The sequence below is a fragment of the Centruroides sculpturatus genome, unplaced genomic scaffold (assembly GCF_000671375.1).
Source record: "Centruroides sculpturatus isolate CEXI.00-Female unplaced genomic scaffold, Cexi_2.0 scaffold1683, whole genome shotgun sequence".
In the NCBI taxonomy this organism is placed as follows: Eukaryota; Metazoa; Arthropoda; class Arachnida; order Scorpiones; family Buthidae; genus Centruroides; species Centruroides sculpturatus.
Genome location: NW_019386327.1, coordinates 5,043 through 21,466, shown reverse-complemented (window position 1 = coordinate 21,466; position 16,424 = coordinate 5,043). Strand labels below are relative to the sequence as shown.

At 33.3% G+C, this 16,424-nt stretch overlaps 1 protein-coding gene across 3 annotated transcripts in view; it reads right to left on the bottom strand.

Annotated features, from left to right (window-relative positions):
* LOC111614562 (zinc finger protein 780B-like) overlaps positions 1 to 9,369 on the bottom strand; it is a 44,559-nt gene extending 35,190 nt beyond the window's left edge. Inside the window, exons 1-3 of one of the 3 annotated variants that reach the window (XM_023355932.1) lie at positions 9,026 to 9,369; positions 2,978 to 3,180; positions 1,617 to 1,795 (exon numbers count right to left, since the gene is read on the bottom strand). In XM_023355932.1, the coding sequence (XP_023211700.1) occupies positions 1,617 to 1,795; positions 2,978 to 3,180; positions 9,026 to 9,123 (480 nt within the window). In that variant the 5' untranslated portion in view covers positions 9,124 to 9,369. The remainder of the gene's footprint in view (positions 1 to 1,616; positions 1,796 to 2,977; positions 3,181 to 9,025) is intronic. The other 2 variants (XM_023355933.1, XM_023355934.1) reach the window with 2 other exon arrangements.
* Positions 9,370 to 16,424: the final 7,055 nt, after the last annotated feature.

Below are 16,424 nucleotides of genomic sequence, written 5' to 3'. Positions count from 1 at the left end.
TCACTTGACGTATAATCGGGAATGACGTAACTCGAAACGACGTAAGTCAAGGTATACCTGTATTTGTATTTCTCAAATTCTCAACTGTATACCTACTTTTGCACTCCCCTGTATATATATATAATATATTCAGTCAGTTTGGATTTCTTGAAGTGTTAAGATTTCAATGTATAAACCATGCATTTGATTGACTGGTTAAAACAAAGCACAAACACATTAAGACTATCCGTAATTATACAATGCAATCATAAAATCTCGCAGTGGGCCACACCCATGTGGCTTGGCCGAGTGGTGACATCATAACATACTTTAACCCTTGACGCACAGTCTGCCTGTGACATAATTATTTTGCTGTTGAAAGCTCTTTCCATTTCCCCACCCACTGCAGAGGGACTTTATCGTTGCACCATATAACTACAGATGTGTGTAACCCATCAGCTTGAGTACTGTACAAGTTAAAACATCTCTACTATTTGCAATAGACCTCCACCCAGATCTCCACGATGAGATTATCTTTCATTTAGCAACTGCATATACTGCCAACATGCAAAATGAGCTACAAGAAGAGATGAGATATGAAGAAATTCAAGCAACCTTGACAAGACTCGAACTTCAATCTTTTATTGTGATAGAATCCTTTCCCGCATGATCATTTGGCTAAGAATTCTTTAAATGCAATATTGAATAACTACTTTGACTCTCAATGTAACAACTGACATTCTGCAACTATATTTTGTACAGCAAATCATATAATTATCAGCAAAAACTGAATAATCATTGCTACAGTTTACATTGTAATAAGCACAATGTTTGGATCAGATTGATACAAAGCAACACGTGTGTCGTCCAAGAGGATGCCTCCCAGGATGACTTTCTATAGGAAAAATGGACCCTATTTAGGTGTTAGACACACAAAGAAAATCCAGAATAACTCTTAATGCCATAATTAACATCAGCTACGCCACAATACATCTAATCAATCTATATTTAATATATTGATCAATTAATTAGAGAAACTGAGACATCTAAATTTTAAGGCCAAATGTCCAGCTACAACGATGTCTATTTACAAGCAAGTTTGATCCATAATGGAGTCAGTCATTGTGGATTAAGTGCAAAGAACAATACTCTGACTCACAATAAATTGATACAGTCCAAAATCACATTTGAACCTAGACAACAGGTCGGCACCTTACTGCGTAACAATTTGGCTGATGCATTAACTCAAACATATAGATTAATAATACAGATGATGTTTAACAGAACTGAAATTTTCATTTTCAAATGCCTATTGTATATACATTGTGCATAGTAAAGTTCTTATACACCCACATAACTGACAAACATAGATAGCTACAGTTACAAACATGATGTATGTGCTACAAGACGAACCACATTACTGTATAATAGCACAATCTCATGATACGCCTTGTTGGAATAATTTGCCACGTCTAATTCTAACATGTGGTTTCATCTCCCATACTCTGCAATGTAATCACATTGCAGAGTCTTTAACACAGTGGGTGTTAAAGACTTTAAAATACACCTTGCATAATTATTTAATAAATTCTGTAATCTGAACGATGGGAAATTACATATATCAGTGTATTACTCACTATATATAAATCATGTTCTACCGTAACAATGTTATATTCTTCATTCTTGGCTTTGACGTCATTACTGGCAATCTCAAATTCATATTTGTCGCCGATGTCCTCTTCCCAAATTGGTTCCTTTTTAATAATAAATGGCATTTCTTCTTTGGAAAAGATAGATTTGTTATCATCTCCACAATCTAAAATATAAAAATTAATTGTTATAATATAGTTGAGCTTGCCTAGAAAAAGTTCGAAACAAATAAAATAATGGTATATCAATACTTCATATCAAATAGGCCTTCATTTATTTACTAATTTAGGATTTTATTTTCTTTCCATATCTAGAAAACTTTCCTGTTTTGGCACAAAGGTGTTACAGAACTCCTCCAACAGTTCACACCCGATCTTAAGCGGTGAAGTTTCACATTTTCTCATTATCCCTTCATCAATAAACTTGATAATCTCTATCTTTGCCTCTAAGAACACTGTCCAAATGACAATGATGTTTTTATGACATACATCAATGTATGTTGTCATAAAAACACCGATTACAACACACCAGCAATTTTCAACTGGGATGCCACGACATAAAATATTGAATAAATATTAATTTAATTATATTTATTAAATTTAATAAGAGCTGGTGCCTAACACCTACCTCTAGGCCAAATTACTTTGTACTTAATTATTAATAATACTGGTAATATAGCTCAATTGAATCTAGGAATCGTTTGGCTTGAATGTAACTATTGGGCTTAGCATTGTTTATATATGTAAATTACTGTAATTATGCTAATTACAGGGCTGTGGAGTCGGAGTCATGGAGTTTTGGTGTTTTAGCCAGAGTCAGAGTCGAAGTCGGAGTCAGTAGATTTTTACGCGACTCTACAGCCCTGGCAGGGCTGTGGAGTTGGAGTCATAGAGTTTTGGTGTTTTAGCCGGAGTCGGAGTCGAATTGGTAAGGAAAAGTCGGAGTCAGAGTCGGTAGATTTTTACGCGACTCCACAGCCCTGGTTAATTATTACCCAAGAATTATGCAATGTTCACCAATCAACAGAGTAACCATCAGAGTTTCATCTCCCATCTTCATTCAAATGTCTCGTCTACTACCTCTATGAATGTAAACATAAACTAAGCATAAATAAAAATGGTGACTCTGGAACAGAGAAGACATTTTTGTATAGGGAAGTCCACAAAGTAGTATTCTTTTTGAAGACCTTGTATTTACATGGAACTGAATGCAAATAATATTAATCATAATATTAAAAAATCACTTTCAATCTTAGTAAACAGTAACAAATTCAAATTCGATTAAGTTTGTGGGCTAAAATCAGCAAACTATTTCAAAATTTTTTTTCACTTGACGTAAAGTATCTTACCAAAATTCATTGATGCATTTAGGTACTGCCTTTCCTCTATAAAAGCAGGTAGATTTGCATGACACCACACTTCGGGAACTGCAAATTTGTGCAAGCGCCGCCTTGTAGTGTCCGTAAATGCCTCCATTCTAAAATGATCACTGCACACATATTTCCTCTTTACTAATGCTTCGATTGGCAGATTTCTTAACCACACTTCTAATCTATCATAAAATAAATATTTATTTACATTTATATTTAAAAAAATTATTATATTCATAATATTTAAAAGTACTTTTAAACTTCTTTACTCTAATTTAAAGGGTATTTAATTAATGTATTCATTTAATAATTTCTGTGAATAAATGCTCTTATATTTAATGATGGTGTTAAATAAAGATTCAATTATAAATTAAGTAAATTCAATAAATAGTTTAAATAGAAGCACTTTTTCCATTTTTATTGAAGCTTATTTGGCTTTGCTATAACAAAATGCTTTTAAATACCAAGTTTATTTAATTAATAATGCTGTATTCGTGCTTTTTATACTTGGTTTTCAATATTCAATTCTGTATAATCACTTTATATGAGAGCAGTCTGTAAAATGACTTCCAATTTCATGTGGCGAATAAAGTAGAGGGCGTAACACCACGTTTGTGCAGGTGTTAAGCACGTGTGTCAGTACTTGTCTAGCAGGATGGAGTTAAATTCATGTCACTGTTACTTTCTCAACAACAGCCATTCAAAACGTAAGTTGTAAGTGAGAATTCTACAGGTTAAGAGGTACCTTCATTGACAAAATTTCTCTTAGCTAAGAACTGTAAGACAGTAAAATCCATTCTCAACTTTGCAAAGAGTGTGGGGAGAATGTAATAAGTGAGACAGTGGTGCGGCATGTTCAAAAATGGGTGGACCACTGACGATGATAAAGAAAGAAGTGGTTGACCGACTTTGGTGACCAACAAACCGATACAGAAGATTGACAAAAATGTTCGAGACAATTGCAGATTCACTATTTCAGAAATTTCTGAAGATCTTACACATAGTTTTTCACCAAGTAATCACTGAAATGTTGAGTAATGAAAGTTTTGTGCCAAGTGGGTGCCTAAACTACTTTCAGAAGAACACAAGTAACAACAAATGGTGTTGACATTAACCTCTCTCGAGCATTACGGCGGAGACGATGATGCTTTTCTATTACTTAGTTCTCGTATGTAAATGTATAGACAAAGAAAAATCAGTCAATGGAACAGAGCCATATTCACCCTCCTAAACACCAGTGTCAGCAAACATTGTCTGTCAGAAGAGTCAAGGCAATTGACTTTTCAGACAATAAAAATATTGTTAATGGAATTCATAGAAAAGGAAACCAAAATTGAGAAGTTTATTGTGAAACATTAAAAAAGTTAAGGAGGACTATTCAGAACAAATATCACAGCATGTTGGATTGCAGAGTAGTTTTTGCGCAAGAAAACACCTGACCACATGTTGCCGTGCAATCTCGAATCCTATTGCAATAATTTGATTGGGAATTGTTTGACTAACCTCAATACAGTCTGGATTTGTCATCCAGTGATTACCATCTGTAAATAAAGCACTAAACAAAAAAATTAACATTATATATAAGACTACTGTCAAACTTATACAGAAAGCTAGACTTCACTCCTAATTGTCAGTACATAGTTATGGAATCTTAAGTAACCAAGTAATTGTGCTGATTAAGGGTTTTCTTCTGCTATATTCTTTGTAAGGAACCTAAAGTTTGTCACTCGTTGCGACTCCATGCGAGCAAAACATGTACATGAGACACACTGCAAAAGGTAAATAAACTAAAAGTGCAAGACTGCAATAATGTCGTCACCAGGAAGGATATAAACTCCCTTTTACAGGGTTTATATCCTTCCTGGCGATGACCAGCACCCAACAATGAGTTATAGTGCCAGTTGTAGCTTCACCTCCCTAATATATCAGGGAGGTGAAGCTACAAATGGTGGTAACCAGTGACAAAAAAGGATCGGTACTAGAAGATTTGTTTGTAAGACGAGCAACTCGTCCGTTTGTTGTGGAGATATCTGATATTCCACTACTCGTGTCTTGGGGACTGCTTGTGTACAAGATTTTTTTGTGTATTAGAGTATACAAGGAAACCAAATGAAAACTTTAATTCATAAATAAATTCCAAGGTATAGATTAAAATGGTATAAGACTATACTTATTTTTATTGTAGTTTCCACTTCTTGCAATGCATACCATCCGTTGGTCAAAGTCCATGGATTTCTCCAAAACAGAATTATTTTGATTGATTGTATAGCCATTTGTTCATCACCTTCTGCACCTCTTCATTTAATGTGACAACTCCACCATCCAGTATCTCTTTAAATGGTCTTATGGCAACTTAATAAATTATTTGTTACCTCAGCTGACAACATGCCAGAGTAAACCTGGCAACACATCCAAAAGAAAGGCACTTTGGCATGCATGCTCAATCAAATTAGTCAATGTAAATACACTGTGCAATAAATTCAACATTACATGGAGTCAATTTATATCTAATTTATTATAGAACACTCAATTACCACATGATAATCACTTGGATCAAAATCTAGTGAGTATAGAGGATATAGAACAAACTTCATGACAGTTCTTCCATAGTCACAACTGTAAAATGGGCAATATGTGATCTCAAACTGTCTTGTTTCAGAATCCCACTAAGTTAAACATGGATGATATGGTGTGCTGAACTCAGACTGATGGTCAATAATTCAGTTACTATACCCATAGTAATGTGACAATTTTCCTGTATGATGTATTCAACTTCAGCTAATGACTATGGTGTCACTATTTGATGACATTGCCCAGTTGTGCAGCATCTTCCAACTTTCTAACTTGCTGGAGAAACTTGCATGCACTTCCAAACTGAGCCTTCATTCCACGATGAACTTCTGCTGTTTTCATTCCCTTACTACTAAAGAATTTGATAGCAAAACATTGCTTTTTCATTGTGGGAAGCCCATTTTGGAACTCTGCTGCAATGTCATAAATGTAGCTAGCCACTTGCTGTCACCTATTATGCATTTTTCAAATGTCCTTTAACATCATCACCAATTTGCAAAAAAATTATACGAGTTTTAGAATTTTTACGTACATTTTAAGGTTTGTATTGACTGATCTAAGTATCAAGATATGATCACGTAAGCATATTTTGATATATTATACAATACTTTGCTAAACATTAAGAGATAGAGATTAATATTATTACATTCTGTAATTAAACATTTAATCACTGCTATAATAAATATTTTGTATAAAAAGTTTTTTATTTGGCAAATGATCTCACTGTAAACATATTAGCAAATATAAATGATTTAATTATTTATTTTATTATAGTTAATGATTATTAAAGACTAAATCAATAAAATTAAATATACATTTACGCTTAAATGCAATATTTAGCCTTTTTTGTAGGCAAATTTAGCTTGGTAAAGCACAACAGCAAATCAATCACGTCAAGTTATCAAAATATTTATGTATTTTGATAGCAATCACTTAGGAAAATGCAAAGAAGACTATTAGAAAGTATGAAAGGTTATTATCTATTGCTTTTACAAAATCATATCTTACATGCATGATATAGGCCAGTGATGAACAACTGATGGCCCATATAGCCTGTGAGGTCTGGTATATGGCCCCAAGGCTTTGGCAATGTAATTTTATTTTCTTGTTTTCTGCCTCGCACCATTATGCAATCCTATTTAAGCTGATATTCGCAATGAAAAACATTCAAACTAAACTTGACCAGTAAAAAGATGACAATAAACTGCATATCATTAGCATACAGCAAAACCAGTATAAACTGGAATTGCACAGTACTGAACATTTTTTCTTAGTTTGCCAGGTTTATACAGTAGACCCCCTATAACACTGTAGATAATTCCGTGTTATATAAATTCCATGTTGTACGAGTCACTTAGATTTTACAAATACGTGAGCCACTCACAGTCGGCACACGTATTTGTAAAATCTAAGTGACTCATACAACATGGAATTCGTACAACACGGAATTATCTACAGTTGTATAGGGAGTTTACTGTATTTTGAACAGTGTTTCTAACATTAAAAAATTGCTCTATTCCAAAGAATTTCCAATTCAGGCAGGTTTTGATTTTATTGTTTCATTTTGGACAGATTTTACTGTATATTTTAATAATACAGCTGTACCTAGTGTACTGGTGATTATGGAATATGTTGCTACTTGGCAGGTTTAAGGCCTACCTTTCCATACAAAAAACTACATGCAACCTGTCAGAAGCCTACAAAGTTGTTTTGATCCATATCCAGAAAAAGTGGTTAATCACTGATGTAAGCAATAGCATGAAGATACAAATGCATACAACACCAGTTCATACTTGCCAACCGTTAGTATGGAGAATAGCTGGGATGTTGGTAGAAAAACTCTTGAGAGCATAAAAAGCAAAAAAACTTCTTTATTAATATAGATATTGCATAAGGCTTATATTAAATACCATTAATAAACAAAATTTAATTTTATCTCGGCATATGATATTTTACAAAGCTATTGCCATAAACACTGTCAAGAGTATGGCAAAAAGCTTTATACTTTTTAACATCACAGTTTTAAAAAGATCAAGTACTTTATGGGACACATCATAAATCTAGGTATAGATTTGTGTGTTCCATCTTGATATTCTTGCATGATAAGTGCCTCATACTATATGCATTTGTGCTATGGTTTGCTTTTTTATTGTTACAGTGCACTTATGACAGTTGCTATCAGTCAATTTATTGACATTCATTGAAATTAAGGACAATGATTTTTCTGGTTGTGATTTCTTTCCTATTGTACAGAATATCTTTTTCATTTGCCATACCGCAATGCATGGGAGGCCCTGCAATGCCGTTTAGCAAAACCGTCATCAGCGTATTTTACTATTTTGTAGAGATTACAAATGTTTGTAAAATATCAAAAAAACGCTGCCAGTCAGCACCGAATGCTATGGTAGGCCAGTTGGAATCATCAATAATTCGTGGACATTTTTTAACCAATGTAAAAAAGAAAATGTATTAACAGATGAAAACTTTTACAATATAAAGCATTAGTATTGGCAAATTTACTTAATATGTAAGTGAAATGTGTGAAATGTAATTATCTGCATAAATTTCCTTACTTCCTATTGACAAAAATGTGGTACAACAAATGACATAATGCTTGAAAATCATAATTCAAATCGTAGTATCAAAATGTATTAATTCTATGATCTTTCATTTCAGCTATTCTTCAAAAAGAAAAATGTTAAAATTAACATTTTTGCTGGCTAAAATTTTGCTAATCTTCAATTTCAAATATAAAAATATATTTTAACAAAACACTACTATATTAATCAAATGCCATTTATATACTGTGTTTTGGAGAAACACAATAAATAAATTCCACATCAGTCCAAATATCATTATTACAGTATATAGCCATTAATTAATATGTGAACTCGTTGGTTAAAGGATCCGGAACCAAACAGCCAATGTATAAATGACAAATGACATATTTTTTAAGATTGCTTAATCTCTCAGTAATATATCTCATACATCAATCTTCATCAATCATCTCTTGTACCATAGATACAGTCATAGCATCGGTTTCAAACTAACAGAAAAGCTATCTTCTGCCTTCAAATTACCGTGCTTCTTGCACGATTACTATTGCTCGTACACGTTTGGGTACGTTGCCCGGTTAAGCAGTATTAGTTGATAGAACTGCCACTGATGTCGCCTGCTTCCAATGAAATGAACACATCATTAGTTAACTTATCCAATTGCACCAGTTCTTTTACCTGGTAACATGGCCTTTAAGTTCACCTCAATTTATGATAAATTATGAACAATTTTCAAGCCATAGTTTTATTATTTTATATACATATTTTAAAAATTAATAAATATTTTACAGTTACCATTAAAAAGTAATTTTGGCTATAATTTAATTACAAAATCTATAATATAAATTTTGCACATATATGAAATATGATATAAATAAATAATTTAATGAATTTTTCTTACCTTATAGGATCTTTTGGGAGGCTAAAAAACGAGAGATTACAATTTGCTGTCGTGTTTTCGCAAAACTTCACGTGACATTTCCTCAACGATTTTGACATTTTTCAAAAATACTGACGTCACTCGAACGTAATTCGAATTTACCAATCGTTAAAGACTTTACAACGATACGAAACGGATACTTGACGTATATCGACTGTCGATAAACTCTTAAATACCGCTTCCGAATTGGAGTTAGGACGAACTTCGTTTAGTTTAGATTTTTAAACAAAATTGGCGGACAAAACAAATTATTAGTTACTTAAAGCACTCGTGGTGGCGCCACGCATCGCCATTCCGTTCAATAGTGTCTTACGTTTTCGAATAATTGGTTTCGAAGCGCCCCCACAGATTGCCTTCTTTTTTATAATAAATGTTATATTCATATTTGTAACATTTTATTAATTTAAATAAGTTAAGCAATGTGAAATAATGTCTAATAATAATAATAATTTGTTTTTTAGTTTAAACGTATTAGGAAATATAATGACTAATTTACTAAGAAGACTTATGGCCGAACCCATAATGGGCTTGCTAATAAAAGCAAGCCTATTATGGGTTCGGCCATAGGTCTACAATGGGGCGGTCGAGTGTCGACATATTCGGACGGACCCGCCTTGAAAAATTCTCGGAAATTCGAATCCGGGGTCCTCAGAGCGGTAGGTTGCCACCTTGACCGCTCGGCCATCCAATATAATGACTCAGATTTGACTTTCCATGACTTTCAAATATTCAAGATATGTCTTATATAAATGTATTTAGTATTTAATTAAAGCTATTTTTTAATTGGCAAAGGGAGAAATGATCTACACACTGGCCAGTTACAGAGAGACGATCCTTGCACTTGCCGCCATGGAAGAGGCGATCTTTGCACTCGCCGATATTTAAAGGAAATCCCAGAATAAAGCAATCGAAGCCGATTACTTTTTTCTTGTGTCTTGTTCGTTTTTCGTGCCCATTTTCCGTTAGGTATGAGCAATGTTGCTTGTTTTTTTAGTATTATTTCCTAAATTCTGTTAAGCGCGTTTAGTCGCGTCTGGAAGCAAAGACATCGTCACTTTGATGTCGCTGTATGTCGAAAACGAAGTCATGGATCCCCATTTTTATTACATTTTTGAATCCCTCGTCTCAATTAATGGAAAATAGCAAAATTTTATCAAAATCGATCAATCAAGTTTTGAGAACGAACGCAATTCTCTGTCACATAATATAGGCTTCGATCCAGTTCATTCATTTCTCATTCTGTCCTGTGTAGCTATAAAGCGGCGTTTACATTGTGCAAACTTTTGCTTGCGGGAGTATTTGCATAGTGTAAACAGCTCGGCAAGTACAGTCGACCCCCCTATATCACGGTAGATACGTTCCGTTCTTTATGAATCGATTTCTTGCGAGTCCTTGCCAATCACAGCCCGATACGTGTGAAGTTTACGGACTACAGCTGTTTGAAAGGTTTTCTTCCATAAAATTAATTGATTCTAGACTAATTTGACTCAACATTTCCAAAACACGTATAATTTTTTGGGGAATAATCCATATAAACTACGCTATAAACAAAAAATTGTAGAATTACTTACCGAGTGTGCACCGTTCGACATCGCCATTGCTTAAGCTTGTTTTTGTCACGGAGCAGCACACCAAATGGTGGGCACGATTTCTGATAAGTTATTTTTCTGTGAAAACTTCATTAAACTTTGGAGACATCATTAATAGAAATAATTTTTATGGCCGTTGAATAAGAAATGTTTCTTTCACAAGAAATGTATAAAAGTAGTGCTGTATTAGACTTACGGTACTTAATTTACATACTGTACAGACGATAGTAAACTCAATTTACCTGCCTAAATTCTCCGTAGCGTGGCGCTGGACGGCGGAAAGTAGTTCGGCTGCCCGATGACGTTTAACCGAATTATAGAAGTTTTTTCGCCAGGTTTGTACGGATACCGTCGCAATTTTTTCGCCGTCTTATAGGAATCGTAATTATAGAAACCCGTGTTATAGGGGGTCTACTGTACTCGAAAGTGCTGTTATATAATTACATATGTTAATTAATGATAAATACACATGTAACCTATTACAAAAATGCACACCGAAATAAATTTTTTCAACAATTTGAAGAGGACAGTGCAAACAATTGAAATAAAAGGTGATAATAGTATTTTCAGGAAGTTTTCATCGCTTATATACATTTACAATGTCCGGTAGAAAAGTACCATAAAGTCGCTTCTAATTTTAATTTTATAGGTAAAACTTCTCTTATAAGAGTATCTTGCATTTTCAAATTGGTGTAATTTTTCGAACGTGTTTGCTTTTATGTATAAATGATTAATTAAATACACTGTATTTAATACAGTATTACACTTAAGACACCGCGAAGCTGTTAAGATCATAAACGACGTCAGAAATGCGAGAATACAAATCTTCCTACACTTAAATGGCGGCTAATCGCCTTCCCAAACGACCTTTGACCGACGTTAGAGCCGGGCAACTGAGACACGTGCTCAAGGCTCCCACTCCTAAATGGAGCCCAGCCCTTAATTCTAAAAGTCTTGGAGAATTTTGGTGTTCCCTAAGAGAAGCCTATTCTTGTCTTGTAAAACGAGTTATGGAAACTTTACTCCCATTTGCAACAATATATCTTTGCGAATCGGGATTTTCAACACTTGCAAAGCACGTTGCCTTGTCAAATACCACACCACAATTCGATGCTCTGATTAAAGATAAATTATATTTTTTTATGTCGGTGTAAAGATTGTTGTTTAACTTTTATTATGTGAGACTAATCGGGGGTAGAATGTTTACGAGTTCTTGACTCTCATACCTCTTACTCAAGACCTTGAGGTCCGATCTCTCTTGTCCGAAGGATGGGTTCTGTTGAGCGAAAGGGTTATAAAGTTAAGGATCGTTAAATCCTTTCTCCCGTCAGGATCTGACACCAATCTATTAATTTCTTAGCGGATAGATACGCGTTTAATTGAAAACAAATTATCACGAGCGATCTCGTGGAGGACTTCGGGTTCAATCAAAATTCGTCAACATTATACCCGTTTATTGTTGAACATTTTTACATAGATAATTAATTAAGGAGTCGAGAGTACAATTCCTTTTCGAAATTTTCAATCCGTATAATTCATAAATTCCAATTTGATAGCGGACAAAATATATATTAGTCGCGACCCTAACCGCGAGTTGGAAATATTCGAGAGAGAGCTTACATATCATCGCGGGTAGAATAAATACCTCTAGTTATACAGGATGGGGTTTTCAGGACGATCTTGGAGTCCGAATCCCGGGCTCGTTAAAATAGTTCGTGAGTCGACGTAAGTCCGCAAATCGTAGAATAGTTCTATCGAGGACGGTGGCGACGAGAGGCAGGTAATCCACACACACACACACACACAGTACAGAAAAATAACTTCCCCCCCCTGTGTCGTCATTGCACTTTCCTTTTATACGGGGGCTCTCTTCTCGAGATTTCCCCATGTACGTCACAGATGATGATCTTCTTTGACCAATGGTGGGCGAAGTGACCAAATTATGACACAAAAGTTAACTCATCTTCTACAAGGAAGTATTTTCGTGGGAACGGAGTTTTATGATCGATTTTAATGAGAAAATTTTGTCGGTTGTTACTCTTTTCGAGTTAATCCTAAACTCAGCTTGTTTTGTCAAATAAAGAACACGGTTCGGGTGTACTAATCTTAATTTTGTTAAAATTCTATACAGAGCACTTCGGTACAAACAACTGGTATCCAATTATTATGCCTTTTTGTCCTTTTTAAACACTATTTATAATTTATTTTGTATACTAGTACATTCTATATATTAACAGGACTTATTATACTGGAATTATGGATGCAGGTATTTAGTCTTACAGTTTAAAAATAATTTTCTTTATTAAGTTCACCCGAACACATACACTTCAAGCATGTGTTTCGGACTTTTTCGTCCCTCCTCAGCAGGTCTTTAAACGACACTTTCTATAAATAACAATAATAAAAATATTTTACAGTACAATCAACTAAAACATAGACCTTTCCCGACAATAAATATTTAAAACTCTTTACAACTTCTGTTTTTTCGATCTTCCCTATATTTTGGGTATTTGTATTGGTTTAACATATTTCTTATAAATTAACCTATTATTTTTGCTTTCTATTGTTATGTCTAAATAATTTATACTATTCTTCTGTTCTTTTTCTAATTCAAATTTAATATTCTCTTTTATCTTATTGGTCTTATTTATAATTATATCTTCATTCGTTTTCGTTTTATCAAAAATTATTATGCAATCATCCACATACCTGCTGTAAAATTCAATACCTTCTATATTTTTGATCTTTTCATCTATTTGTATCATTGTTATTTCGGCCAATTTTGGACCTATACATGTACCCATAGGTATTCCTTCTGTTTGGGTGTAGAATTCTTTATCATACTGAAAATAATTTTCGATTTTACAAATACGTGAGCCGTTCACAGCCAGACACACGTATTTCTAAAATCTAAGTGACTCGTACAACATGGAATTCATATAAAACGAAATTATCAACAGTGTTATAGGGGGGACAACTGTATAGAATATACACATTGAATATCAACTTCAATAGAATAAATACAGTTTGATCAGTAATCCAGCATCATTGGAATCTGAAGGGATTAGCGATTTTGCCAGATCGCAAAGTGATTACATCAGAATATACTTAAACTAGTGAATTTCTAATTTTAAATACCTTTCATCTTAACTTTAGAATTGAAAGCAGATCAGTCTCTTAAGAGAAATTTTCTTACAGTCAAACAGGAAAATAAAAAATTTTTTATGCATTTTGTAGACTACCTGCCACTTATCAAAAGTGGAAAAATCCCTAGGTGACCTTTTTTTGATTGAGCCGAGATAGAGGGTTTGAACACTAGTGATATTCTTTGCCTTCTATCTCCAGTGTAAATTATCAGGATAACTTGTAAATTGGTTTGGTGACTCCTATATGTAGGGTACTGATGTTATTGAATTTCACAAAGTATAGGCCAAAAAAATGGAGATCATACTTGATAAATTCTATTGCTGAGGTTTTAGCTTATATAAAAACAATAATTCTGCTCTCAAGAAGTTTTTCAAAAAGTCATCCCTGCGTTACAAAAAACTAATTTTACGAGGATGACTTTCGAAATCTCCTCTTGTGATTATTTCGTGTAACATATAAAAACTGTACAGAAATCTGGATATGTGAAACAGGATAATTTTTTGCAATATCTTTCATTAATTCGATTTTTAACAGGTAATTCATTAGTCTAAATGCCATCAAGACAAACATTAATTATTCTGTATTCTTCAGAATTTATATATATAAATCTATACATGTTGAAATAATTTATTATTATTGTTTTGGGACAGATTTTCTACTCAAGCAACCAATTAAAAGTTGTATTCAACATTTGATGAAATAATTAAAAATTTTGAATACTGCCAAAATTACTCAATAATTTGTGTAACGTTGTGAATTAAACTGTGTACCCCAGAGTGTACGTAAATGTAACCTATACCAATCAGTTTAAGCTTACAGAATCTTTCATTGAAGTCACTTTTTGATGTAAAATCAATATACAAAGGTTCCCATAAATGAGAGTTGGGTTATCTTTGTTTATTCTTTTACACAAAGCTTGTTGAGTAAGAAGGAATGATCACAGTGTACCCTGGATACCCTGTGTAGCTAGTAAACCCTGGTACTCTGGGATACCAGATAAAGGATACCCTGTGTAGCTAGTAAAATCACACTGGCCATGAGAAAAAATATTTTATTTATGACAATGAAATGTATAAAAATACAAACATAATTCTTATATATGTTTTAACAATATTGACATCTGTAAAATTTTACATAAAATATATTTTTGGCAATATACAGGGTGTTCCCCTTGAATATCCCTAGTTTTAAACTGTTCTTTAAAATCCATTCATTTAGATATGTGACGTATCATCATCATATTCTATGGTAATATACTTATATATTCCCAAAATTAATCCGCAAAACTCTGGACATTCGAGGAACAGCCTGTATAATTCATTAAAAAATGACAAATTTTATCACAGATTTTATCACAATTTATCACTCAAAATATTTTATCACAGATTATCACAAAATAGTTTATCACAGATTTTATCACAGCTTATTACTCAAAATATTTGTTGTCTTCTCACAGATCGGGTCTGATGCATTGTGAATTCCGACTACAATTTAAATTCTAACAAAATACAATAAAAAATATTTTATTACAATCTTCTCTCTTGCATATGTTATGTTACGAATCACACGCTTTTCTTTCCTCATTTTAGATAAATATCTCATCTTAAAATCCCGTTTGGAACAGCCTTTTCCAAAATCCGTATCAATATTCCTTTCTTTTATACATCTTATATTTTCTGAAATAAAAAAAAAAATAAAAACTTTATTTTCCTGTAAAAAATAACTGCTAAAAGATTAATCATTTCTATAATTGCCTGTTACTTAACTAGATTTAAAGAAAATTTACACAGCTTATGCCGGATAGAACAAGAAATTATTTATTGCAACATCATCACAATGGCGGGCTGCAATTCACCACACAATGCTTTCAATGATAGAATGATTTTCCCCTGTACCTCACGCTTTCCTGTTAACAATGCAGTCATGCCGATCATCTATCTAATTCCGTTCAGGAAAAAGTTTTAAATTGAAATAACGTGACTTCCGGTCCAAACTGGAATTTCATATATAGTTAATTGGGGCCTTCCCGCTTCTAAGCTTTCCATATCTGGTCTCGAGTTTCATATCTCTAACTCCATTCTCAAGATTAAGGAAGGAAAGGTAGACAAACAGATGTATGGCAATGGAAATTTATAGGTCTACGATTTTTGAAAATTGCAGCTTAAAATGCATTGAAAGCTATGTTATTTGAAAATACATTTAATGTTGAAAAAAATTGAACTAAGCATTTTAAAATGGAGATGATACCAATTTGAGGCACAAGGATAGTCAGCAACTACCTGTGTCTAATGTTATGGAGAACTAAAATTAGGTTTCATTAATTAAATTAATGCATTATTTCAAATTATAAGAGATGTTATCTAATTTGTTTTTAGTAGCTTCCTATAGCTACTAATTACAGTAGAACCTCGATTATCCGGACTAATTGGGGATGAAGGTAGTCCGGATAAGGAAAAATCCGGATAATCGAAACAGATACTTTAATTTGTCTTTTAATGATAATACAACACGTTTTCTTTTCGATGACATATCGGTAATATTAAAAATAAATACTGTATTTAAATCGTGATCAAATTTTCAAGAAACAAACGTTCGTATTGAATTTGGACTACTACTGACCAACG